Source organism: Bufo bufo, chromosome 11 (genome assembly GCF_905171765.1).
Source record: "Bufo bufo chromosome 11, aBufBuf1.1, whole genome shotgun sequence".
In the NCBI taxonomy this organism is placed as follows: Eukaryota; Metazoa; Chordata; class Amphibia; order Anura; family Bufonidae; genus Bufo; species Bufo bufo.
The window spans coordinates 97,905,583-97,933,574 of NC_053399.1; the positions used below are offsets into that span (position 1 = coordinate 97,905,583).

General features: G+C 42.8%; 2 protein-coding genes across 5 annotated transcripts; one reads left to right on the plus strand and one right to left on the minus strand.

Moving 5' to 3' along the window:
• The first annotated feature begins 284 nt into the window (after window positions 1-284).
• Window positions 285-19,199, plus strand: LOC120982449 (Fc receptor-like protein 5). Of its 3 annotated transcripts, none has more exons than XM_040412594.1 (18): window positions 285-348; window positions 1,526-1,546; window positions 1,933-1,953; window positions 2,052-2,309; window positions 7,701-7,967; window positions 8,550-8,831; window positions 9,586-9,831; window positions 10,010-10,270; window positions 10,949-11,230; window positions 12,018-12,269; window positions 13,170-13,421; window positions 13,920-14,213; window positions 15,109-15,381; window positions 15,967-16,254; window positions 16,333-16,639; window positions 16,895-17,031; window positions 17,691-17,751; window positions 18,117-19,199. In XM_040412594.1, the coding sequence occupies exons 1-18, from the start codon at window positions 318-320 to the stop codon at window positions 18,136-18,138; spliced, it is 3,555 nt and encodes a 1,184-aa protein (XP_040268528.1). In that variant the 5' UTR covers window positions 285-317; the 3' UTR covers window positions 18,139-19,199. The 3 variants fall into 3 exon arrangements, with proteins under 3 accessions (XP_040268528.1, XP_040268527.1, XP_040268529.1); XM_040412593.1 differs by having other exon boundaries at window positions 16,333-16,635; window positions 16,891-17,031; XM_040412595.1 differs by having other exon boundaries at window positions 13,170-13,262; window positions 16,333-16,635; window positions 16,891-17,031.
• LOC120982450 (low affinity immunoglobulin gamma Fc region receptor II-c-like) lies at window positions 19,183-27,991 on the minus strand. 2 transcript variants are annotated; one of them, XR_005774902.1, is made up of 9 exons: window positions 27,864-27,991; window positions 27,748-27,768; window positions 23,287-23,550; window positions 22,936-23,202; window positions 22,503-22,670; window positions 20,806-20,886; window positions 20,382-20,485; window positions 19,840-19,865; window positions 19,254-19,304 (listed from the first exon to the last, which is right to left on the minus strand). XR_005774902.1 is itself a non-coding variant. In XM_040412596.1 (8 exons), the coding sequence occupies exons 1-8, from the start codon at window positions 27,892-27,894 to the stop codon at window positions 19,257-19,259; spliced, it is 894 nt and encodes a 297-aa protein (XP_040268530.1). In that variant the 5' UTR covers window positions 27,895-27,990; the 3' UTR covers window positions 19,183-19,256. The 2 variants fall into 2 exon arrangements, 1 of the variants encoding a protein (XP_040268530.1); XM_040412596.1 differs by lacking the exon at window positions 20,806-20,886 and having other exon boundaries at window positions 19,183-19,304; window positions 20,382-20,450; window positions 27,864-27,990.
• Between the last annotated feature and the right edge of the window lies 1 nt (window position 27,992).

Sequence of the window (27,992 nt, forward strand, 5' to 3'; positions counted from 1 at the left end):
ATAACTCCTTGGTTTACTGTTTGTCATCGAGTGTATATTGCTAAGCCAGAGAGTGGCTTGTATATATACAGCCGAGCACAGTATATACCAGTGGTCAGGATGTCCTAACTCCGATACTAATAATCTGACTTCTGCAATACTCCACATATTTTTCCCAGGAATGATGTGAGGATCAGTAAAAAGATGCTGAAGCAGCTTTGTGTTCAGAAGTTCCGGACTCGTCCCCCCTTCCCCAGGAAACCAAAACGTAGTTTTATCATTTGCTTTTTCCAGAGTAGAAAAAAACATCCATTCTGCCAAAGATAACCCCAGACACCATGTCAGCCCTATGTCTGTGTGTACTGGCCTGTGAGTACAAGTGTCTTCTGCATTGTAGATGTTTTATAGTATATAGCTCTTATATAGTGTCCTCTATGGAGTCTTGTGTCTGATAGGTATTGTAGTATCACCGATGAAAGTGATAGGCATTATGTGAAGTCTGTTTTGAATTTTGTGGACTTGAGTATAAATATATGGTGGTCTATATATATATATATTAGTATTCGAATTGAGTAATATAGTAATAAGTAATAGTAATAAGTTCAGAATGTTAATTGTATAATGTGTTTATCCTTTTTTGTGTATTTTAGATTTTTTAGATATTTTATTTATTATTAAAAAAAAATTATATACTACTTTTTTATGTTATCTGTGTAATTTAGTTTTTTTATTAGTTCGATTTTATTTTTTTATACTTTATTTTAGTTCATTGGTTAATGTTTGCATATTTCATTTTTGTACATTTTAGCTAAATGTGTGTTATATTTTTCTCTGCTCCTGAAATTTTCCTATTTTAGAGTAGATTCTTGAACCTTCATTAGAGAGGTTGTGCCAGAACCACCGGATGGTTGATAGGTAGATGATCGTGGGTGGTTGGAGTGCTCCATTGAAATCAAGGAATTGACCAAAAATAATGCTCTCAGCCTTGGGTGGTGTTTTTTGTTGATCCTCACTGGATATCTCATTTATCCACTCCTTCTCAAATCTTTCATTGGCAACCCTATCGCATGATTTGGTGAACCTGTAGGTTCTGAGGTTTGAGAACCTCGTTACATGTCACACAGTCTTCTAAAGCTTTAGGACACAATTGTGAGCAGAAGACCTCTTCCCCAGTTGTAGACCTTCAACAGATCTGAAATGCTTTGTATATTTAACTCAAAGAATTATCTAAGCACGCATGTCTTGATGAATGCCAACGCAATTGCCGCTGGTCATGTGGTGCCCGTGTTGGCAAAGCTGATAGCTTCCATAATATGTAGGTGAGCGGAGATCCAGTTTGCTGTTTTAGCCCTGTTTCTAACTACTCTGGACGACAAGGTCAGTTGGCACACAGCACCCGCAGATAACTCCCTGCCATCCACCACCCATCTGCTAGGTTAGCGCCAGTGTAAATGTATAATAAAGCATAATACATCATAGAACAATATAATAAAACGCAAGACTTTTGATTAATTCATTGAAATGTTATCTTCTGTCTTTCATGCAGGGATTATTCTACCTATTTTAGGTGAGTATCTATGTGTTTTTTTAAAAAACTGATTCCGTCATTGGTTGCTGAGAAGAGGGGAGTAGTGGGGAGGTTCATGTACGTTTTGGCGAAATTGGCTTGTCCGTTTTCCGTCATGGCAGACATAGAGACAGAGAAGTGGGCTGGTTTAACTAATGAACCTGACAGTCAGCCCTCTTTGTCACATGCCAAAACACAGGAAGGGAAGGGGAAGGTCACTGCTGTGTAGGAATGAACATGGGAATTCTGTGGTCAGGACCTCGAGATGGGGCCGTAATTAGGGCAATGGTGCTGAGGCTATAATTAAAGTACATTAATAAGTTCAGTTCATTTCTATTTACAAAAAATCTTTAACATTTTCCCATTTATTATGTTTTTTTTTTCAGCTTTAGACACTGAAAACCCAGGTGAGCTGTGAATTTTCTGAAATCTATTATTAGATACATAGATATATTGATCATGTTATACCTCCATTATAATGTCGGTGTCTTGTGTCCTCTCACAGATGTGGACAGACCAATTGTCTCCTTTACTCCTGACTGGAGAAGCATGTTCTACAATGAGACGTTGACTCTATCATGCCTTTACCCATCTAATGTACAGAAGAATGAGACGTATACTTGGTACAGAGATAATAATAAGATGGATATAAGTACTCAGAACTTTACCGTCTCCTCCATTCAGTTATATGACCGGGCAAACTACAAATGCCAGACCCGCACCAGCATGATAAGTGAATCTGTTCGACCACATGTTATAACAGGTAAGTCCTCATTTCTTCATCATTGATACTCTCGAGGTTCCTTGCTGGTCTTTGTTAACATGGCAGCAACAGTGGCATATGAGCGCCACAGCCAGTCACTGGTCATTGCTGCTGAAATATAATTTGTCTGAGGATCATGTGAGCATAGAGATGAATTTGAGATTTAACACATTCCCAGATTTTTATTTTATTTTAGATAACCTCTTTAATGTCATCACCACTGGTGGTCTAGGGTACTGTAGGGTAGGGCGGGGAGTTAATCTTTACTTGGTTAGAGAAGCAGAAGAGTTCATGTCTGCTTCTCTGGTGGTCTAGTGTACTGGAGAGGTTGATGCCAACATCTTGGCTGATCTAAGGTAGTGAAAGGATGAAAGTCATAAATCCGTGAGACTGAAGAAACGATGAATGTCACAATCACTAGTGGTCTATGGTAGTAAAGGGATGAATGTCACAATCACTGGTGGTCTATGGTAGTAAAGAGATGAATGTCAGAATCACTGGTGGTCTATGGTAGTAAAGGGATGAATGTCACAATCACTGGTGGTCTATGGTAGTAAAGGGATGAATGTCACAATCACTGGTGGTCTATGGTAGTAAAGGGATGAATGTCACAATCACTGGTGGTCTATGGTAGTAAAGGGATGAATGTCACAATCACTGGTGGTCTATGGTAGTAAAGGGATGAATGTCACAATCACTGGTGGTCTATGGTAGTAAAGAGATGAATGTCACAATCACTGGTGGTCTATGGTAGTAAAGGGATGAATGTCACAATCACTGGTAGTCTATGGTAGTAAAGGGATGAATGTCACAATCACTGGTGGTCTATGGTAGTAAAGGGATGAATGTCACAATCACTAATGGTCTATGGTAGTAAAGGGATGAATGTCACCATCACTAGTGGTCTATGGTAGTAAAGGGATGAATGTCACAATCACTGGTGGTCTATGGTAGTAAAGGGGTGAATGTCACAATCACTGGTGGTCTATGGTAGTAAAGGGATGAATGTCACAATCACTGGTGGTCTATGGTAGTAAAGGGATGAATGTCACAATCACTGGTGGTCTATGGTAGTAAAGGGATGAATGTCACAATCACTAGTGGTCTATGGTAGTAAATGGATGAATGTCACAATTACTGGTAGCCTATGGTAGTAAAGGGATGAATGTCACAGTCACTGGTGGTCTATGGTAGTAAAGGGATGAATGTCACAATCACTGGTGGTCTATGGTAGTAAAGGGATGAATGTCACAATCACTAGTGGTCTATGGTAGTAAATGGATGAATGTCACCATCACTGGTGGTCTATGGTAGTAAAGGGATGAATGTCACAATTACTGGTAGTCTATGGTAGTAAAGGGATGAATGTCACAATCACTGGTGGTCTATGGTAGTAAAGGGATGAATGTCACATCACTAGTGGTCTATGGTAGTAAAGGGATGAATGTCACAATCACTAGTGGTCTATGGTAGTAAAGGGATGAATGTCACCATCACTGGTGGTCTATGGTAGTAAAGGGATGAATGTCACCATCACTGGTGGTCTATGGTAGTAAAGGGATGAATGTCACAATCACTGGTGGTCTATGGTAGTAAAGGGGTGAATGTCACAATCACTGGTGGTCTATGGTAGAAAAGGGATGAATGTCACAATCACTGGTAGTCTATGGTAGTAAAGGGATGAATGTCACAATCACTGGTAGTCTATGGTAGTAAAGGGATGAATGTCACAATCACTGGTGGTCTATGGTAGTAAAGGGATGAATGTCACAATCACTAATGGTCTATGGTAGTAAAGGGATGAATGTCACCATCACTAGTGGTCTATGGTAGTAAAGGGATGAATGTCACAATCACTGGTGGTCTATGGTAGTAAAGGGGTGAATGTCACAATCACTGGTGGTCTATGGTAGTAAAGGGATGAATGTCACAATCACTGGTGGTCTATGGTAGTAAAGGGATGAATGTCACAATCACTGGTGGTCTATGGTAGTAAAGGGATGAATGTCACAATCACTAGTGGTCTATGGTAGTAAATGGATGAATGTCACAATTACTGGTAGCCTATGGTAGTAAAGGGATGAATGTCACAGTCACTGGTGGTCTATGGTAGTAAAGGGATGAATGTCACAATCACTGGTGGTCTATGGTAGTAAAGGGATGAATGTCACAATCACTAGTGGTCTATGGTAGTAAATGGATGAATGTCACCATCACTGGTGGTCTATGGTAGTAAAGGGATGAATGTCACAATTACTGGTAGTCTATGGTAGTAAAGGGATGAATGTCACAATCACTGGTGGTCTATGGTAGTAAAGGGATGAATGTCACATCACTAGTGGTCTATGGTAGTAAAGGGATGAATGTCACAATCACTAGTGGTCTATGGTAGTAAAGGGATGAATGTCACCATCACTGGTGGTCTATGGTAGTAAAGGGATGAATGTCACCATCACTGGTGGTCTATGGTAGTAAAGGGATGAATGTCACAATCACTGGTGGTCTATGGTAGTAAAGGGGTGAATGTCACAATCACTGGTGGTCTATGGTAGAAAAGGGATGAATGTCACAATCACTAGTGGTCTATGGTAGTAAAGGGATGAATGTCACCATCACTGGTGGTCTATGGTAGTAAAGGGATGAATGTCACAATCACTAGTGGTCTATGGTAGTAAAGGGATGAATGTCACCATCACTGGTGGTCTATGGTAGTAAAGGGATGAATGTCACCATCACTGGTGGTCTATGGTAGTAAAGGGATGAATGTCACCATCACTGGTGGTCTATGGTAGTAAAGGGATGAATGTCACAATCACTAGTGGTCTATGGTAGTAAATGGATGAATGTCACAATCACTAGTGGTCTATGGTAGTAAAGGGATGAATGTCACAATCACTGGTGGTCTATGGTAGTAAAGGGATGAATGTCACAATTACTGGTAGTCTATGGTAGTAAAGGGATGAATGTCACAATCACTGGTGGTCTATGGTAGTAAAGGGATGAATGTCACAATCACTGGTGGTCTATGGTAGTAAAGGGATGAATGTCACAATCACTGGTGGTCTATGGTAGTAAAGGGATGAATGTCACAATCACTGGTGGTCTATGGTAGTAAAGAGATGAATGTCACAATCACTGGTGGTCTATGGTAGTAAAGGGATGAATGTCACAATCACTGGTGGTCTATGGTAGTAAAGGGATGAATGTCACAATCACTGGTGGTCTATGGTAGTAAAGGGATGAATGTCACAATCACTAGTGGTCTATGGTAGTAAATGGATGAATGTCACAATTACTGGTAGCCTATGGTAGTAAAGGGATGAATGTCACAGTCACTGGTGGTCTATGGTAGTAAAGGGATGAATGTCACAATCACTAGTGGTCTATGGTAGTAAAGGGATGAATGTCACAATCACTAGTGGTCTATGGTAGTAAATGGATGAATGTCACCATCACTGGTGGTCTATGGTAGTAAAGGGATGAATGTCACAATCACTGGTGGTCTATGGTAGTAAAGGGATGAATGTCACAATCACTGGTGGTCTATGGTAGTAAAGGGATGAATGTCACATCACTAGTGGTCTATGGTAGTAAAGGGATGAATGTCACAATTACTAGTGGTCTATGGTAGTAAAGGGATGAATGTCACCATCACTGGTGGTCTATGGTAGTAAAGGGATGAATGTCACCATCACTGGTGGTCTATGGTAGTAAAGGGATGAATGTCACAATCACTGGTGGTCTATGGTAGTAAAGGGGTGAATGTCACAATCACTGGTGGTCTATGGTAGAAAAGGGATGAATGTCACAATCACTAGTGGTCTATGGTAGTAAAGGGATGAATGTCACCATCACTGGTGGTCTATGGTAGTAAAGGGATGAATGTCACAATCACTAGTGGTCTATGGTAGTAAAGGGATGAATGTCACCATCACTGGTGGTCTATGGTAGTAAAGGGATGAATGTCACCATCACTGGTGGTCTATGGTAGTAAAGGGATGAATGTCACCATCACTGGTGGTCTATGGTAGTAAAGGGATGAATGTCACAATCACTAGTGGTCTATGGTAGTAAATGGATGAATGTCACAATCACTAGTGGTCTATGGTAGTAAAGGGATGAATGTCACAATCACTGGTGGTCTATGGTAGTAAAGGGATGAATGTCACAATCACTAATGGTCTATGGTAGTAAAGGGATGAATGTCACCATCACTAGTGGTCTATGGTAGTAAAGGGATGAATGTCACAATCACTGGTGGTCTATGGTAGTAAAGGGATGAATGTCACAATTACTGGTAGTCTATGGTAGTAAAGGGATGAATGTCACAATCACTAGTGGTCTATGGTAGTAAAGGGATGAATGTCACAATCACTAGTGGTCTATGGTAGTAAAGGGATGAATGTCACCATCACTGGTGGTCTATGGTAGTAAAGGGATGAATGTCACAATCACTGGTGGTCTATGGTAGTAAAGGGATGAATGTCACAATCACTGGTGGTCTATGGTAGTAAAGGGGTGAATGTCACAATCACTGGTGGTCTATTGTAGCTAAGGGATAAATGTCAAAATGCCTGGTAGTCCAAGGTAATGAAGGAATGATTGTCACAATCCCTAATAGTGAACAGTTGTAAAGGTATATATGTCAGAATCCCTGGTGGTTTAGGGTATCAAAGGGATGAATGTTACAATTCCACGTGGTCTTGGGTAGTGAAGGGATAAATGTCACAATCCGTGGCAGTCTGGGATGGAAAATAAGCTAATGTAGGAGAGCCTTCTTTATTGGTGTAGTGATGGTAAAATTCAGTTCTGCTGCATCTTCATTATTATTACTTAAATGTAAGGATTATTCTACTTTACTCATTATTATTAACATGGTGTTGCCTTCTCCATCATCAGTGACACACTTCGTTATTACCTTGTTTCACATATGCAGCCACTTTACATATTCATCAGATCAGATGAACACAATGTTTACCACCGAAATGGTCATTTCAAATTTTAATGCCAACAACCACCTCTGTCACTTTCTTTGCGCGAGACTTCTTGCAGATACAGCATGTTGTAATTACGGCCATATCTCTTTTCCAACAACCTTATAGACTTCATCTTCCTTATAATGCACAAGTGTGCCAACCTATCCAAAATGTCTGACCTCGAACCAAACTTGATCTCGAACTTTTGGCTTCCACATCTACTTTCCAATTTGTTGCTTTGTGTCATTTAACTGACTTCTAGCCCTCTTTGGGGTTACTTTCAAAGGACACAACTTATATATTATTTCACAGCAAAAGACGAACAACTCCTTGAGGAGAGTAGTTAAAGTAATATATGGCCATTGTATGCAATTGCTTGAGTCCATTGGGGTCTAATCTTACCTCTCTCCACCAGATCTCGCCATATTGAGAGTCTCACGCTACGTCTTTGAAGGCGATATCCTGACCCTGACATGTGACAGTCGGCTTGATATGGATACAACCAATGCTGTAGCCTCGTTTACCAAAAACTATAAAGTAGTTAAATCTATGAACTACGAAACGTATTTATTTGTTGGGAAAGTGGACAGAAGTGTTGATGGAAAATATAAGTGTACAAAAAAGGCCATCTTAAAGAGTGAAATAAAGGATTCTGATAATGAAGAGTTAATTGAAGTTACAGGTAACATCCTTTCACCTCTGCATGCAAAGTTCATTGTAGTGCATAGAATGGAGATCTTTCAGCTCTGATATGGACCATACCATTAGGACAAAGGACATGTGTGCCCGTGACTAGATTACATCTTCATTGTTGCTAGATGCTCATTTGGCAACAAAGACAAAGTCAACAAAGTGTACCCCAAGTTTTAGATGTTTCATCCCCTTTTGGTCTTGATGACCCTGTAGCTTTGTTGTCCCATCACATAATTTGGAACCACTTTACATAGCCTGAACATGTTTATTGCCCACATGTTCAGTTTTGATGAATGTGGAATTATTTTCTAGGAGAGTCCTTTTAAACACTTGCTCTTGATGAGTAGATCCTTGGCCCTTGTAAAAGGGTCTTAAAATCAACATGACGGATTCTTCCTTCCTCCAATATCTGTCCAAGGAAGGTTGGCACACTCCAATACACATGACAGTTGGCTGTTCACCAAAAGGTTGATGTGACCAAGGTTTGTTTAGGTCCTTCTAGAATCATCAATGTGTGTCCTACTTACCATTTCTTCTACTTATATATTTTAATTTTCATGATCTCTTCCAGAATTGTTTTCGCCTCCAGAGTTAAAAATAAGCGCAAATCCAATATCAGTGGGTATGGACATGACTCTGACTTGTGTGACGTCTCTCCATCCTTTTAGAGCAGATGTGGAATTACAATTTGCTTTCTACAGAGATGGCTGGCATGTTCAGGGATTTGGATCCTCTAATAAATACATACTTCAGTCTGTTCAACTGGGGGATTCTGGAGAATATTCATGTGAAGTAAGAACATTAATGAACAGTGTGAACAAGATAAGTAAACAGCAACCGGTCCTCATACAAGGTAGGGAACATGACCCGTTGTGTTAAAAACAGCAAGAGTATAGTTGTTACTCACTTTATTCTTGTAATGGTCTGGTTCCTATGATACCCAGAGAAATAACCAGGCGGTACAATCTATAGCACTCCTCTTCCCACAACTACGGTTAGGGTCAAAAAAATTAAAAACAACTGGGGAAGAAAACACCTACAATTGGCTTGGTGTCACGGATGGTGTTGCAGAAAGCTGGAAATAAACATCCGACTAGCTTGGAGCATAGGGGTGAGCCCTATAAAACCCCTAGAGCTCTCCCTGACTACTATGCCCATGCAAAGATCTTTATGGTAGACGATTGCATGCCCTCGTACCTTATACTATGTGACACCTGAAAACCCTATAATAGTGAGGGGACACGACCACCGGCTCCCTGCAATTAATACGGACGGAGTCAGGGTCACCTACAATCAAGCCAGCAAGAAAGACAAATAAAGGAAACAGACTTATCTGAAGAATCAGGAGAAGCAGCCTCCAGCTGCAGTCAGTGAATAAACATAGAAATTTTTACTTAAGTCTCCAGAGTTTTCAGTTTCCTGAATAGCCCGGTCTGGGAAGGTGGAGATCAATAACAGAAGCAGAATCAATATCCTCAACCTCAATATATAAGGGAAGAGATTGATTGTAATGTATGTAATATCAATGCCCACGGAGTAAAATGTACAAATGGTTTATATGAATATTTTAAGTAATATTTTTGAATACATTTTTCTCTGTGTCATAGAGTCTTTCAAGCCACTGCTGTCATTTTACCCAAATTGGAACAAAGTATTCAGATATGACCTAGTACACATGACCTGCAATGACCAGAGAAGCAAGCGATTTACCTGGTATAAAGACAATGTCAGGATGTTAAAGACTGAAAGGAAAATAATGGTTAATGCTAACAGTAATAAGGATATTGGGCATTACCAGTGCCAGGGAGAATCTGGTGAGAAGAGTGACCCTGTTCATCTGGATATTTTCTTTGGTAAGATTGGCAGCTCAGCTCCACAATCTCTAAAGGTCTGGCTTTTGCTGTCAGAGAATGTTGGGAGTTCTAGTCTCCCAATAGCTGTTGGAAACCTTGATTCAGAATAGGTCATATTCTGTTGTTCAAAAATGATTTTTGGTGAGATTGTGTCTACAGTTTGACATCTTTATTCCAGTGTGGCTCATCCTGCAAGCACCCCTCTCCATCCACGAAGGGGACAGCGTGACACTGGAATGTAAAATGTGGCGCAGCGGCTCGGCTCTTAATACTACATTTTACAAGGATGACAATATGATAAAGTTTTTGGGTCTTCAATCAGACTTAAAACTTGGAACCGTTAACACAAACGCTACAGGAAAATATAAATGTACAAGATTTATAAACACGGGGTCTGCTTCTAAAGTCTATGTTGCCGAGGAGTACATTTCAGTAGCAGGTAAATCTAGGATCTCTTTTTATATCCTTTATTATATTATTGTAACCACTAAATTAAGTGGCCCTTCCTCCTCCGGGTCTCACATCCCAATTTCCATATCTCACACACTAGATAGTTTCATGTGAAGCCAACGAACCTATTTAATGGTGAGAAGTGCGTATCCAAGTCATGATTCCTGATTATTAGGTTCACAGACTTCCTTGAGCTGGAGACTAATATTTTACGTTTTCTCCTTCATCTTAACCTTCAGATGAAACTAAGTTTACTTAGTACCCCTAATGCTCATGGCTGGAATTTCATATGAAGTCAAAGGAGTATTAAGTAGACATGTAGTCTTAACCTTCAGATGAAATTAAGTTTACTTAGTACCCCTAATGCTCATGGCTGGAATTTCATTTGAAGTCAAAGGAGTATTAAGTAGATATGTAGTCTTAACCTTCAGATGAAATTAAGTTTACTTAGAACCTCTAATGCTCATGGCTGGAATTTCATATGAAGTCAAAGGAGTATTAAGTAGACATGTAGTCTTAACCTTCAGATGAAATTAAGTTTACTTAGTACCCCTAATGCTCATGGCTGGAATTTCATATGAAGTCAAAGGAGTATTAAGTAGACATGTAGTCATTTAGTTAACAATGTTGAATAATATGTTAGCCATTTTGCATTATTCCGTTTTAGAGCTTTTCACCTCTCCAGAAATCCGAGTAAATCTCCATCCGGTAGTGGAAGGAGCTGACATGACCTTAACTTGTCACACTACCATCAGTCCACTCAGACAGTCAACACGCTTGGCATTTGCCTTTTATAAAAATGGAAAGACTGTGCAAGAATTCGGTGAATCCAATAAATATAGAGTTTCATCCGCCCAGCTGGAGGATTCTGGGAGTTATGCCTGTGAGGTGAAATCTTCCTTCAATGTGGTCAAGAAAATAAGCAAGGCTGTACCCATCGATGTACAAGGTGAGCCAGTTATGTTTTTGGTGAAGAAAAGTATCCCTCAAAAGTTTTTTTAAACATTTTATAAAATTGGGGTTCATTTAGGTTCATTTAACTCTAGCTAGTGGGAATTGTAGACATATTAGGACTCCCAGACAGGGCGCACTTCTTCCTATAACATAAAACTAGGTGCGGCTTGGTAGATTAGACATCAATCGAATCAATACATTTGGCCCTCCCTGAGAAAAGTGCTGTCATCATGGTCATAACCCACAACAGAAACAACATGCCCTTGAAGTTGCTCATACACATAAGAGAAAAGTGGACAAAACCACCAATTTCAATGGGATCGGCCATCTCTCTTATGCGTATGGGGGTGCTGACTCTCATGGGCATCATCTGCCGATCAAGCATGATTTTAGAAGGATCAGGCCTGTTGGTTAATTTTCACAGGAGATAAGTCACCACCAGAGGTGTCTGGCAGTGTCCAACCTCCTCATCCCCATTAAAGCCACAGGGTCAAGTCAAGTGTGCATGTATGTGGTGGTGTTGAGAGAAACAGTATCAGCCGGAGGAATGTTTGGCCACCAGTGATTGACTGTGTATGGCCAATCTTAGGCTGAGCCAGAATACGCATGGTCATTGTAGCATCAGCTATAGGATTGCTTGGCCAAGGATTGCCTCATGTCTACCACCAGCCAAGGTACTGGTCACATTTTATTCGCTTGATTCAAGGAGACTACCAAAATTGGACTATCCCGATATCTCATTCTGAACAGTTCCCTTATGTCAGAATTTTATTTTCCTCTAGGTATGGCAGTGGTGTCTTTTGAGCCCAATTTTGGAAAGATATTGACGACAGAAAACATGACCCTGACGTGTAAAGTGGATCCTAAAATCGTAGACAAACAAGCCTTTTACTGGTACAAGGATGGTAACCAAATGAATATAACTCAACCGAGCCTCACCATTCAGGATGCACTTGTCAGCGACAGCGGTTATTACCAGTGCCGATCCACTAACACTCACATGAGTGAACCCCTCAGGCTGGATGTCTCTAACAGTAAGTCATTTACATGCATAAGGAACTCGGTGCCTCCTACACCTTATCGGGGTTGTATGGGGTTGCAAAAAAAGTCTACTTCTTTAACTGAAACAGCGCCCCTCTTCTCCATAGGCTGTGCCTGGTATTGAAGCTCAGAGATTCATGTACAACAGTTATGAAGTGATGCCTAAGCTTCCCCTAGTGGTGGCTTATGATAACTGGATGTCATGGGGAGCGATGAATAAAAACATTTAGGGATTGAAACAAGACATTAATATGAAGTAAATCAAGCATCTTAACGAGGTTCTCCAGGAATTACATATTGATGACCTATCCTCAAGATAAGTCATCCATATCAAAATGATGGGGATCCAACTCCCACCACCTCCCCGACCAGCTGTTTGAAGAGATCCAAAAGGTCACATCTATTGGTCACCGTGCAGTTCAGTTCAAGTAAAAGAAGCTGAGCTGCAATACCAAGCACAGCCACTATACAATGTATGGCGCTGTGCATGAAGAGGCTTCAGCTGCCAGGAGTCAAACCTCCACTGATGACGTATTGATGATCTACAGTATAGGATAGGCCATCAATAGTTAACTAACGGAAAACTCCTTTAAAGCACATGTCCAGGCAATATCCTAAATTATACACAAAATAAATTTACTTAAACATGAAAGTAATTTTACAAATATGTTTTATTACATATCTTTTCCTGTGTTAACTTCAGAGCTGAAATCCAAGCATTCCCTAATTGCTCAGTGCATGCATTGGTGCTATAAATGTTTGTGGTCCCCCCAACCCAACACATTATAGGAGCCCATCCAAGTCTGCTGACTGTTTCCAAAGTCAACTAGAAGAAAAGCTGTAAGATGGTGCCTAAAGGTTGTCCTATCTTGTGAGCTCCTTTTGTCTTTCAGGTAATCTTATTGTACAAGCTCCTCCGTCCATATTAGAAGGTGACAACCTGGCCCTCAGCTGTCACAGTCGTCAAGGTCTAGATTTACGCCGCAGTGAGTTTTATAAGGATGACAAACTTCTCAAATTACTGGAGAGTGAGTCTGTTATGCAGCTGGGAAAAGCGCACTACACTATGACCGGAGTATATGGATGCCACAAAAAAGCTTTCGGCCCTATCTTTAATATGGCAGATATATTTGTCTCTGTCACAGGTAAGAACTCCTATCTTTCGGTTGTATCACTGGACCTTTAATTGACTAGAGACGTGTAGAGAAAGTAACATAAAGTTATCACACAGCGTTTTTTGCGGATCCGTCATGGATCTACAAAGACTCTTCCGTTACAATAATACAACTTTATGCATTCAGCATGAACGGATCCGGTTGTATTATGTCTTCTATAGCCATGACGGATCCGTCTTGAACACCATTGAAAGTCACAAACGGAAAGCCAAAACGCCAGTGTGAAAGTAGCCCAATTTACATGCATGGACCTGGGTCGTGCCCCGCAACTAATAACAGAGGTGTTGATTGGTTCCCTTCCTTCTTACTAAATGTGTCTTCTACTCATGATGGAGGCTCGAGTTCCTCTTGGGAGGAGCTCTTCCCTGTGCTCTTTGTCGTCCCTTGCTGAGAAATGCATCTTTTTTTCTCTGTCCCGTGGAAGCTTATCGAATTTCTGCTTCATGCAATTTTTTTTTTATTTCCAAGAAATCTTCACCTATCTGGTACTAAAAGTGAAAAACGCTCCAATAATAGAAGGCGAGCCCATGACCCTGTCCTGTGATGTCGCTCTAAATTCGGCCTTGAATCCTCTCCGTGGCAGCACTACAGTGGAATTTGCTTTTTACAAGGATGGGCAGAAAATACAGGATTTCACTAAACTTCATACCTATGAAATTAAAACAGCGATGACAAAGAATTCTGGGAATTATACATGCAACGTTAAATGCTCCCTCAACGATGTAGTGAGGACCAGCCAAGAGCTTGAAGTCACCGTGCAAGGTAACGAGGAGTGAGATCGGCTCGTTTGGTGGCCTTCTAGATATGAAGTAGACTCTAGTGTTCACTGAAGTTAAATGCCCTTGTAGATTATGGCGCAAGGACATATAATAGTGCTGCTCCCTACAAGTAGGATTTGGGGTTTAACTAGAATCTTGAGCACCTTAGAAGCTTCAGTGTGAAGGGGGGGCTCATCTGTCGTGGGGCCCCGTCTCCATTTGCCCAGGTCTGCCCCCAATGCACTTGTTACAAACCACCATTGTCATCGTAGAGTTAGCATGGGTTGCAACTAATTGAGGAGCCGTGAACCCCATCTAGCCCTGGGCCCTAGGACACTGCCCTACTACCTAAAAGGTCAGATTAAACCTTGGGTTTCATAGTAAAAATCAAAATGGAGCTCCTTATTTTTTTGTGATATATTTTGTTCACTTAGGTTGGGTTCACATTACGTTTTTCCCATCCGTAAAATGTATACGTTAAACGGATTCCTCAGACTGATACCGTACAGCGGCTTCTGTTCACCATAGAGTTGCTTTTTTAAACCTGACTGTGCAGCATACAAGAACGTGGTGTGCTGCATTTTTGTATCCTTTTTTTTTTATAACGTATACGTCAAACGGAGGCATAAAACATAATGTGAACCCACCCTTAGTATGAGTATTGTACCCTACTGGACCATTTTTAAGATAAAGCTTACAAATTATCACCACCACCAGGGGGGGCTCCGTAGATAAATATAAATAAATCAATTCATTAGGTTTTTAGCTCCCCCTGGTGGTTGCAATAAAGGAAGAAGAGGATTTGGAGCTGTGCATTAGTGTATAGTGGGAGGATTTACTTTTAAAAAAAAATATATATTTTTTAATTATATAATTTTATGCTCTATTCTTGATTTTAGAGCTATTTTCCACTCCTGTTTTCATGGTCAACCCCACCAATATTGAGCTCGGGAAACAAATGACTCTACAGTGCGATTATACAGTTCATGCGGACAGAATGACAGCAGATCTGAGGCCTACCATTTTCAAGAATGGTAAAGCTACTGGGAGAGTCCGAACTTCCCGAATTCTATCGGCTCAGGAGCAAAACTCTGGAGATTATATTTGTGAAGTGGCTGATTCCAGCAGAAACATTATCAAATATAGCAACACCATTCATATCCTGGTGGAAGGTAACTGTAAAGCCTCGTCTGTGGGTGTTGTTCCTCTTCTGTCCACGTCAGTGTCCACATTTTAACTAGACTGCATGGTTGTACCATTTTCTATAAAGAAAGTCTAATTTTCAGGAGTTAAAGGGGTTGTCCCTCATCTAATCAGTGGCATACGGAACTTAATTAGATACTGGCACATGTGTAACCAACAATCCATTAAATGTCTCCAGAATAGGGGCTGAGGTCCTAGCGTTAGGACCCCAAAGATCATACATTTATTACCTAGCATTCAGGTAGATGATAACTGTTTCTTAAGGGATAAACTCATTTAAAGAAATATGAACTTAGAAGAGTGTCTCCTTTTCCTCTAGAAAGACCGCCACTCCTGGTCATGGGTGGTGTGTGGGATTGCAGCTCAGATACATTAGATATTAGTTGGTGTCTCCTGTCAACAACATGTTGTCTAAGGGATGGCCAACTACCCCCTGGCATCTCCCTTTGGGATGAATACGATATGTGTATTTCTTATGCTTTTAGCTGGTGGACAGCCAAGGGGATGAGCTTTGTTGTGGAGATGGGGCTTATCATACATTTATTTTCGTACAGAACGAGTAGTAGGTGCAAAAATCAGTGCCGACCGACAAGATCTCAAGATGATGACTGGAAGTAATGTAACGTTCACGTGTTCTGTGCGTGAAGGTACCTCGCTTTCATTTACATGGCTGCACAATTTCAAGAAGATAGACAAGAACTGTGCAATATATCAAGTCCGACAAGATGGCAGAGTGCTCTTCATCGAATCCATTCTGGAGGTTCACTCTGGATCGTATCAATGTATAGTCAGCAACCACTTCTCCTCTAGTGATACCAATAAGCTGGAGGTCACTGTTATAGGTAAGAGTCACCAAGGTAGACAGTAGAAGAAAGACATGGCAGTTTATTTGTAACCTTCTCTGTAATATTTCCCTACAGAACCGATCGGTGATGCCATCCTCAGAACCGACAGCAAAGTCCTTAATTTGATGCCTCAAGAAAGCTTCTCTTTAACTTGCTCTTTGACTCAAGGCAATGGTACTCATTTCTTCTGGATACACAACAAGCAAGAATTGAAACAAGACACCTCTACGTACGAGTTCAGAGAAGGAGGAAAGGTGCTACATATAAAGTCTGCGCAACTGCTCCATGAAGGATCATACCAATGTAGAGTTGCAAAGGATATCTCCTCTGGAAGAACACTGGTATCAGAAAGTGGTACTCTAACCTTGAAAATCTCAAGTAAGTCTTTTTCTAGTGATGATTTTGTGCTAAAATGATTATACCGATCTAGTACAGATGTGCCTTTCCTTAGCTTTTCTCTTGGCTCGAGACATCCCAAGACGAACAATAACTTTTACATTACTCAGTCCCAATGCTCAGCAATTGCTTGTCATCTGATACTTCTTTTCTCGAGATATCTTGAGCCAAGTAGAATGTTAAGGGGACATATCTGTAAAGGACACAAACCCATTTAACTCTTGACTTCTTTCATAGGTAAAGACAGCTCATACCTAAAGCCACTGCTTATAGTCATGGTGGTGGCATCTATCCTCTTAATTGGTATTCTGGTGTACAAGTATCAGAACAAGTTGGTTATACCTAACTTTCTCCAAGGAAAACCCCAGAAGACCACATGTAAGTAGGAAAAACAATGTTTTATGCAATTTTTTCAATATAAAATTGGATCATGAAAAATATACAGCCAATCCGAACGGTCACCTCTGTAAAAAGACCACAAACCCTCCAGAACAGATCTTCTATTGTATATTGGTCTGTTCCTTACTAGGACCATCTCCTTAGAAGAATATTTTTCACTGCAATTATAGGGGGCCATCTCAAAGAGATCTCACTGTACTATAGTATAAGTACTATATGGATCACTCACAGCGGCACCTATAAAAGCGATTAGGAAATTGTGATGGATTAGGAACAATATGGTTAAGGTCTAATGCTGTCCATACAGCTGATCAGATGTATGCTGTCCAAACCCACCACTTTTGGAGAAACTAGCTGACCACCAGCAGCAGGTGGGAGAAGATAATGATGGGGCAAGTTGGATATCGCCTAAATAACCATGGATTCTTTGGGAAATAAGCCATCACCATAGGTATCTGGAAGCGACTTGCTCCACTCTCCTCTTTTAGAACACAGGCATTCCCAGGAATAGCTGTCAGCCAATTGAGTGTTGAAGGTGTATGGGCACCTTTAAGAGTATAATAAAATGAATGGGTTGGGTATGGTCTGAAATAGCTATGTGTAGTGTACACAAAGTAATATCTATTATTTACCTCCAGTCTCACTGAAAACCATTGAAGATAAGGTTCTTCTCGTTGACAACATGGAGATTTTGGAGAGGTCAGTATTTCTATTGGGATGTCTACCGTTTACTTAAAGTGCAACTTAAGGTTGTGTTGAACCTTCCATTATAAAATCAGGGTATAGTGGGGCGTCCTCCTCAGATCTATAGATCAGTCCAGAGAATTGCTACCAAGAGCTTCTCTCTTTCTCTGGAAGAGTAAATGCATACATACATTACACAGACAGCCCATTCATTTCAAAGTGAACCATGTAATACTTCATTTCTCCTCTGGAGGTGCTGCAGAGAAATTGAACACTTGCTTCGGGACTTCCCTGTAGTTTACAGCTGATTACTTGGAACCTTTCTTAGAAAATGACTGTATTTGCCGTTTCGCATTCTCATTTTTGGGTTTTGTTTCCAGAACTTCCAATTCCCACCAGTGAAACAGCAAGAAACCAAGGATGGATAATGACACATGTCCACAGGTGTACTCCAAGACTTTACTATGGACCAAACCTGGTTCTTAATGTTTCCATTGTGATCCCTATGTGTGCCTCTATGTCATGCAAACTATTTCAATGTCTGTATGGTGTCCGAAATGTAGCTCATCATGCCATTCCTGTCACCTATATGTAGCTCTTGTGGTCTGCTGGTTCTCCTCGTGGAGATCCAGCTCCTCTGGTGAGGTCTAACAGGCAATGCCTCTTGAGTAAAACTATGCAAATCTTTTCCAGAAAGGAAGAAAATTGTCCCTCTAGTGTCACCTATAGATGGCAACCCTTGAACAAGCCTTCAGACATAACTAGGGATTTCAGCCAAACCAAAGATACCCAGTAAACTCTGCCATTTCTCAGTACAGAGCAGATTACTGGTTGAATGAGCAAAATGCCTTAAATGTAGCTCTCGTGTACTGGTTGTGAAGAAAGCCTAGCAAGCAATGTTTGCTGGGAAATAGAGTGACTGTAGGTGACAAGACAGAGACAGTTCTCTTCTGAGGGGAGCTCATTTGCAAACCATATGTGTCTCTTCATGCCTTGACTGTGCTCCTATATTGTCCTACTAAGTCTTTACTATGGCCTAAAGTTAGCTGGTATACCTGTCTTAGGGCTCAGTGGACGCCCCCTTCACACCTGTAATATATTCCTAATGTTTTTATTATGGCCAAAAGAGATCTCTATAACTCTACAGTAAATGTAACCCTCCACAGTTGTGCTGTGGCCCAAATGTCTTGACCTGAGACCAATGACTCATTTTTTTAAGAATTCCAAATATTTTAAATGAAAATAGGATTTATTTGATGCATTTCATTTGATATTTGTGGATTAAAGAGAAAATAAGGACTGAGCTCTAGGTAACTTTGTGGGGGCTGTAAGCATCTTCTAGTGCTTCCCTTTGGTCCAGTTGGGTTTTGGGGTTCAGTGGCTGTTTTAAAAATGACTTGAAGGCTGTGAACCCATATTTAATAAGACTCGTGTTCCTCATCAATGTCGGAGAGGGTTGTGATGTCCAATAAAAAATGGTGGGTTTCTACATTCAGGTCCAATGTGATTGGTATGTTCATTCAGTGGTGTCTATGCTTCACCTCTGCGTATGTGGTAGACATATCAACCTGTGAGATGAAAATAAAATACTTTTAGAATATATACCGTATATATTTTTTTAATATATGGTTTCCTACTTCTTTGCACTACACTACACGGAGGGTTAGGCTTTATAGAGAACTACACGATGTTGTGACAGTAACCCACAAGGCTCTGTGGTGGTGATAAGGCCACTGACGTTCTTACACATTTATGTCCAGTCCTCCTGACGTAAGGACCCATTGGGCCACGATGGCAATACCAATCTGGGAAAATATGCCCTGTGCTTGTCATGCCAAGGATGGGGCAGAAAGGTGGCCGCTGTAACCCTTACATCTAGGGGCCCAAATAATATGATCTTTTCAATGCCCTTCAATGGGGGAATTCCTTTCGGAATATAGTTAGGGGTCATCATATTGGGACAACCCTTACCCCATTTTCATCTGATCTACTGTGAAACCATCAAGGCTAAACTCATATCTCCATCCCTACAAACAAAGTCATGTCTTTAATTTGTTCCAAAATCACCAACCCCCAGAATCCTCCACATTGCATGTTACTCACATTTTTACTGGCAGATTTGGATGGGGCAAAAAAAAAGGGTCTAGGACAGGGGTAGGCAACCATGGCATAGGTGCCAAAATATTTACTGCATTTTACGACAATCCCAGAAAATTCGGCTGCCCAAATGGTTGGGGTATATATAAACCACACTCAAGTGTGTGGACACATGTGGGTTTGGTAATGCCTGGGTTCAGGGCTGAATTTCCCAAATTTACCAACAGTGATGGCATCATATGTAGTGGTTTTTCAAAATGGTGTATCCTGCCTGAGGTGTCCTTCATGTGGGAACAGACATTAACTAAAAAGCTCCTTCTCTATCTGGCTAGCGGTGACCACTCCAGTAGCCATAGTGTGTGCCAAGATTAGGGGGCTTCTAGAGAACCTTGAGTGTTTCCACCTAGTTTATAGCATCTGTGTATAAAACTTGTTTATGAAAATCATACAAAAATATTCATTCAAAAGAAATACGACCCGAGTTGGCATTGGAATAAGTATCATGGGACTGAAGATTTTGGTCTGAATTCTGAAGATCTAATACCAACCTATCTGCAAGTGGTCCATACTGAGATAAGTATAGCAGATATCGTCTTCAAGAGCAGGGTGTGTGTCAGCTACAAAATCCAAAAAGACAAAACTTCTATAAAATTTTGAAGATAAGGGTCGGCACTGCCTTGTGATGGCTGCGGTGCACGTGTCAAGAGGTCGGCGTTCCAGCAAACAATGTAAAGAAGAGGACCGGCACTCGCGAATGGAATTTTCACTGCTGTGGTTTATTCAGTCACTCTTAAAGACATAGTGACGCGTTTCAGCACATAGAAAGTGCTTTCATCAGACCATGGTCTGATGAAAGCACTTTCTATGTGCTGAAACGCGTCACTATGTCTTTAAGAGTGACTGAATAAACCACAGCAGTGAAAATTCCATTCGCGAGTGCCGGTCCTCTTCTTTACAAAACTTCTATAAAATCTTCTAAATTCTGAAATGTCGATAGACATGAGAAAGTGATATCCTCTTGAGCCAGGGGCAGACTGGGAACTAAAAGTGGCCCTGGAAAAAAAAAGTAAAAGTGCCCCTTCCCCCATGTTGCAGATAGGTCCAAATTGACAGAATGCGGGACAACATAAGTTGGTAGGGACAACAGAAGTTGGCGGGGCCAGCAATACAGTATTGCGTGGCAATATACCTCTCTACCTGAACCAAATACCACAGAGCAACACAAAATACTGCAGCACCACAGTATTCAACTGTATCGCTGTCCTGAGGACGTCGATACAGTTGAATTCAGGAGGGCACCTGCGGCTGCTGGCCATCTGTGAAAGAGAGAATCAGATAATTATGAACCCGACTGGCGTCCATGAGGAGGGCTTGGGTGGCCCTCCTAGACATCAGCCCACCAAAAAATTTCCCTGTAGGGTCTATGGCCAATCCACCCCTGCCTGGAGCTCCTTTGTCTGATCACCTGCCATTCCAATAACCCTTGCTGTGCCATCATGGCTCCCAACTGCATGGGCTTTCCAAGCTCTCCTGATGCATCCCTCTCAAATCTTCTACTTGACGAAGAAGGGGATATCAGTGAAGGTACGGTAACTCTCTTAAGACTTCTCTGCAGAACCTGAACAAGCAGTTATACTCCTCTGAGAACAATGTATCTGCATTGGGAACAAAAGGATTGGGTGTTGAAATTCAACATGCCTTTAACATCATCTGTCGGGGAGAGATGGCACACACCCACATACTGATAAGATAATCGATCAGTCTAGTTGAAATTGGTGGGATTGGTGTCACTACCAGAGCTTTGGGACGTTCTCACAGCTCTGTTTCTCCACCCCTGTGATGATGTCACTACTAGAGCTGGGAGGAGTTCTCACTACTCTGTTTACTTTTGGTTTCTTTCACCACAGCTGTTCTTCATGTGTTTGATTTCCCTCTCTTTATATCACCCCTCCTCCTATGATAGGATGTGGATTATAGTTCTCACTTCAGTTGTAGCTCTTGCTTTAGGTTCTTCACTTGTAGCTATCAGTTCACTGGACCTGTGTTCTGCTGCAGCTAGCACTCCGGATATTGCCAGCCTGTCCTTGGTTCCGTCTTCTCTGTGGCTGCAACACCTTCAGCTAAGTCTGCAGACATTGTTGTGTTCCTGTTTGTTTTCTGACTGGATCTGAGGTGGCCACGGTTCCCTCCATATACTGAGTAGGGCACTGGTGGCCGTGCCCCTTCCACTATTGTAGGGGTTACAGTGGTCATTAGTCTTAGGCACGTGGGCATGCCTCGTTCCGCCATTGGGATCCGGGCATGTGCTTTAGCAGAATAGGGAGAGCGTTGAGGGTCGGACAGGGGTCACCCTTTATCCTCCCTAGTTCTGGGTCCAGTCAGTTGCTCTGTACTGTGTATTTCTATTGTTGCTCACATACAGCCATGACAATTGGGCAACTATGCCCTTATGAGTATGGGCACCTTTACTACTTCTAATGTCTTCCTTCTAAAACACCCTGTAACAATGCCACCCAGGTCAGCTTCCAGTTTTTGTCTCCACTGATGGCTTTGGGGTACTGTAGCACTGTCCACATTACTCCAGTCTTGGTTGACTACACTCTGCATTAGATATAAGCATCCTCTCTTTTCCAAAGTTTTTGACCCTAGATATGTCTCCGTTTAGTTACCTTCCATTGGTGTCCTGGTTGCATGTTGTTCTTGACTCGTAGACAGTGAAGTCTTTTTATTTCTACATTTCCAGAAGATGAGGGATAGGAGGAGAAAGACTACTACAATCCCGACTGTAACCCAAATAATGATAATGTGATGGACTGCAGTCTTGGAAGAAGAACGACCTGTAATGGTTTGGGACATTTTGTGATCCGTTGACTTTAGGACATCCTGATAACTGTTCTGCATCAAAACCATTAATCATTTTGATTTGTAATACCACTCCAGACCACAGGGTGTGCTGCACAAAAGCTAAAAACAGCAAAGTTTTGGCACAAAATTCATCCTTGAACTAAATTACTGTGTGATGGTAAGCAGGGGAAGCAAAATTACAGCTGATACACTTCTGGGTAAAGAGTAACCTATTGAGGTTCTTAATGATTGACTTACCCAACACTAAGATGTGGATCTTGGCAGAGATACATTGATAGTTATGATCGTTAGGATGTTGAAGCAGTTTAGTACATCTGTATGTCCCAGTTGAGGCCTCATCTACTGTATCTATATGTAACTCTGAGTCATTGACTGAGAACTTTATAGTTTTATTTTCCTTGTAAAATGTTGTGTTTGTTCCTAGATATCCATATACATGGTGACATCTCAAAGTCAGGGGGTCTCCTTCATAGGTAACTGGAGGTCCCTGCAGGATGAGATGACCTGCAATAATAACAGTGAATACAAGATAAGGAATCACCTCTAAATACAATACATGGAGAATACATGGATGAGCAGACAGCCGACCTTCCATAGCATCCAGCGTGACAGGAAGACTGAAGTCACTATTGTTTATCCGACACTGGTAATGACCTTCACTTTTGTTTCCGACATGTTTAATCTCAAAGCTCTTCCCTCTTATATCTGGCATCAGTTTGCCATCTTTATACCAGTAATATTTCTGGTTCTCCACGAGAGCAGATCCCATATCACATGTTAGGGTCACTCCATCATGGTATAAGACTTGACTCCAGTTGGGTGTGAAGGTGACCACCGGTCTGACTGTGACACCTACAAGCAGAAGTAGTAATTATAGGGGGTTCTGGATTTACTTAAAAGGGGGTTTCCAGTTCTAGCAAATCAACTGTATTCATCCTACATCTTTTTAATTTAGTGTATCACCTATTCCATATTGTCAGGGTTCCTGCTTGTAGGTAGATCTATTGGTTACTTCCAGAACATGAAAATCTACCCGGGTCAAGTGATCCCGGGAATTACCATTACTAGTGCTCTCCTTCTCCTAACTTTCTCCATTTCAGTCTTATTTCTTTCTTACTGTCTCCTCGTTTGCTCCTTCATTAATTTCCCATATCTCTCCCTTCCTTCCCTTTCTCTTGCATCCTGTTTCCTTCTGTTTCTCTCCTTTTGCCTCTGTATCCACCTTTCCATTTGTCTCTTCCATTTTCTTTCCCACAACTATTATTCCCCTCTCCTTCTTCTACCCCGTATCTTCTCTCCCATATCTCTTCCTCCATCGCCCTCACCCATCTTTTCTCTTTCCGCTCTCTACCTGTGCTTTTTCTCCCTCTCTCCTCTCTCTTTCTTTCTCTCTGCCACTCTTTTCTCTACCTTCCCCTTTATTTCTCTCTTTCTTCTCTCCCTCTCTATATCCCCCCCCACTCTGTTCACCTTCCTCCTCTCCCTCTCTCTTTCCCTCTCTATATCCCCCCCACTCTGTTCACCTTCCTCCTCTCCCTCTCTCTCTCTCTCCCTCTCTATATCCCCCCACTCTGTTCACCTTCCTCCTCTCCCTCTCTGTATCCCCCCCGCTCTGTTCACCTTCCTCCTCTCCCTCTCTATATCCCCCCCACTCTGTTCACCTTCCTCCTCTCCCTCTCTCTCTCTCCCTCTCTATACCCCCCCCCCCCACTCTGTTCACCTTCCTCCTCTCCCTCTCTCTCTATATCCCCCCCACTCTGTTCACCTTCCTCCTCTCCCTCTCTATATCCCCCCCACTCTGTTCACCTTCCTCCTCTCCCTCTCCCTCTCTCTCTCCCTCTCTATATCCCCCCACTCTGTTCACCTTCCTCCTCTCCCTCTCTCTCTATATCCCCCCCACTCTGTTCACCTTCCTCCTCTCCCTCTCTATATCCCCCTCCACTCTGTTCACCTTCCTCCTCTCCCTCTCTATATCCCCCCCACTCTGTTCACCTTCCTCCTCTCCCTCTCTATATCCCCCCCACTCTGTTCACCTTCCTCCTCTCCCTCTCTATATCCCCCCCACTCTGTTCACCTTCCTCCTCTCCCTCTCTCTCTATATCCCCCCCACTCTGTTCACCTTCCTCCTCTCCCTCTCTATATCCCCCCCACTCTGTTCACCTTCCTCCTCTCCCTCTCTCTCTCCCTCTCTATATCCCCCCGCTCTGTTCACCTTCCTCCTCTCCCTCTCTGTATCCCCCCCGCTCTGTTCACCTTCCTCCTCTCCCTCTCTATATCCCCCCCACTCTGTTCACCTTCCTCCTCTCCCTCTCTCTCTCTCCCTCTCTATACCCCCCCCCCACTCTGTTCACCTTCCTCCTCTCCCTCTCTCTCTATATCCCCCCCACTCTGTTCACCTTCCTCCTCTCCCTCTCTCTCTATATCCCCCCCACTCTGTTCACCTTCCTCCTCTCCCTCTCTATATCCCCCCCACTCTGTTCACCTTCCTCCTCTCCCTCTCTCTCTATACCCCCCCCACTCTGTTCACCTTCCTCCTCTCCCTCTCTATATCCCCCCCACTCTGTTCACCTTCCTCCTCTCTCCCTCTCTTTATCCCCCCACTCTGTTCACCTTCCTCCTCTCCCTCTCTCTCTCTCTATATCCCCCCCAGTCTGTTCACCTTCCTCCTCTCCTTCTCTCTATTCCTCTCTATATCCCCCCCACTCTGTTCACCTTCCTCCTCTCCTTCTCTCTCTTCCTCTCTATATCCCCCCCACTCTGTTCACCTTCCTCCTCTCCCTCTCTATATCCCCCCCACTCTGTTCACCTTCCTCCTCTCCCTCTCTATATCCCCCCCACTCTGTTCACCTTCCTCCTCTCCCTCTCTATATCCCCCCACTCTGTTCACCTTCCTCCTCTCCCTCTCTATATCCCCCCCACTCTGTTCACCTTCCTCCTCTCCCTCTCTATATCCCCCCCACTCTGTTCACCTTCCTCCTCTCCCTCTCCCTCTCTCTCTCTCTATATCCCCCCACTCTGTTCACCTTCCTCCTCTCCCTCTCTCTCTCTCTCTCTCTCTATATCCCCCCACTCTGTTCACCTTCCTCCTCTCCCTCTCTCTCCCTCTCTATATCCCCCCACTCTGTTCACCTTCCTCCTCTCCCTCTCTCTCTCTCTCTCTATATCCCCCCACTCTGTTCACCTTCCTCCTCTCCCTCTCTCTCCCTCTCTATATCCCCCCCACTCTGTTCACCTTCCTCCTCTCCCTCTCTCTCTCCCTCTCTATATCCCCCCACTCTGTTCACCTTCCTCCTCTCCCTCTCTCTTCCTCTCTATATCCCCCCCACTCTGTTCACCTTCCTCCTCTCCCTCTCTCTTCCTCTCTATATCCCCCCCACTCTGTTCACCTTCCTCCTCTCCCTCTCTCTTCCTCTCTATATCCCCCCCACTCTGTTCACCTTCCTCCTCTCCCTCTCTCTCTCCCTCTCTATATCCCCCCCACTCTGTTCACCTTCCTCCTCTCCCTCTCTATATCCCCCCCACTCTGTTCACCTTCCTCCTCTCCCTCTCTATATCCCCCCCACTCTGTTCACCTTCCTCCTCTCCCTCTCTATATCCCCCCACTCTGTTCACCTTCCTCCTCTCCCTCTCTATATCCCCCCCACTCTGTTCACCTTCCTCCTCTCCCTCTCTATATCCCCCCCACTCTGTTCACCTTCCTCCTCTCCCTCTCTATATCCCCCCCACTCTGTTCACCTTCCTCCTCTCCCTCTCTCTCTATATCCCCCCACTCTGTTCACCTTCCTCCTCTCCCTCTCTCTCTCCCTCTCTATATCCCCCCCCCACTCTGTTCACCTTCCTCCTCTCCCTCTCTATATCCCCCCACTCTGTTCACCTTCCTCCTCTCCCTCTCTCTCTCCCTCTCTATATCCCCCCCCACTCTGTTCACCTTCCTCCTCTCCCTCTCTATATCCCCCCCACTCTGTTCACCTTCCTCCTCTCCCTTTCTGTCCTTCTCCCCCTCCTCCTCCTCATTCACTTGCTCTCTCTTACCTTCTCTGCCTCTACAATTCTGTCTTCCTCCCTCTCTATCTCTCTCTCCTTCCGTTTCTGTATTTCCGTTCCGTTCAAAGATAGAACATGTCCTAACGGACAAGGATAGGACTGTTCTATCAGGGGCCAGCTGAGCGGAATGCAGACAGACGCCATCCGTATTTCTTGCGGATCCGTTTTTTGCAGACCGCAAAATACTGAAAAAGCCATACGGTTGTGTGCAAGAGGTCTTTCTCTCCACCACCTCTCTTTTTCTCTCTACCCCCTCTCTCTTCTATCTCCTTCCTTATCTCATTCTTTCTTTCTCTCCCTCTATTTTCTGTATTGGCCTCTGTCTATTATTTTCTCCTGCTCTCTCTTTCTTATCCCCCTCTCTCACCCTTCTCTCTTAATCTCTATCCCCCCCTACCCCTTCACCTTCCTCCTTGTCTTGTTTCTTTCTCTATTCTCTTATTCACTCTTTTTCTCTTTCTCTTCCTTCCTTTCTCCCTCTGTCTCCCCCACTCCCCTATTCTCATATCTCTCCATTCTCCCTCTCCTCTTCCTTTGCGCTCTCCTATTCTCTCTACTTCCCCGTCTCTTTTTTCTATGTCCCTCTCTCTCCCCTTTACTCTCTCTCCATCTCTTCTACCCACTCCGCGTGCAGATGTTTTTAGAAACTTTTTGCACCTCATTAGAAATGCACCAGAGTTACCAGCGGTGTGCAGCACTTTTTGGTGCAAAGCATTGGCATAAAGTATACAAGTCAAGGGTTGGCATGAGCCAAAAAGTGTCTAACATCTATTTATTTTTATTTTTATTACTACTATATTCTGCAGCGCTTTACAGACATTAGCATCTAACTGTCCCCAATGGGGCTCACAATCTAAGGTCCCTATCGGTATGTCTTTGAAGATCCATCAAGATGTGCCAAATGTGGCATGAGCCCCTGCGGCATGTTTGGTGCAGCTTCTACCTGTCTCGTCAGGATTATGGTGTCTACATTTAGGGCAGTATTAATATTTGTGTTGTACTCACCCAGTCCTTGCATAGTGAGTGCTGAAACGAGAAGAAATAAGAGCATTTCCTAGTAAGTCCGTCCATGATCACTCGGTCTCTGAGATTACATTACCGACCTTTATCTGTGTACTTACCTAGTATTACACACCGAGCCAGGACGGACATGGTGCTGTCACATTGCGTGCGGTCATCTTACTGCCTGTCTTGTAAAATAGAAACTGGAGGCGTCTACTTCCTTCCCTAAGAAGACTCTGTTCACATAT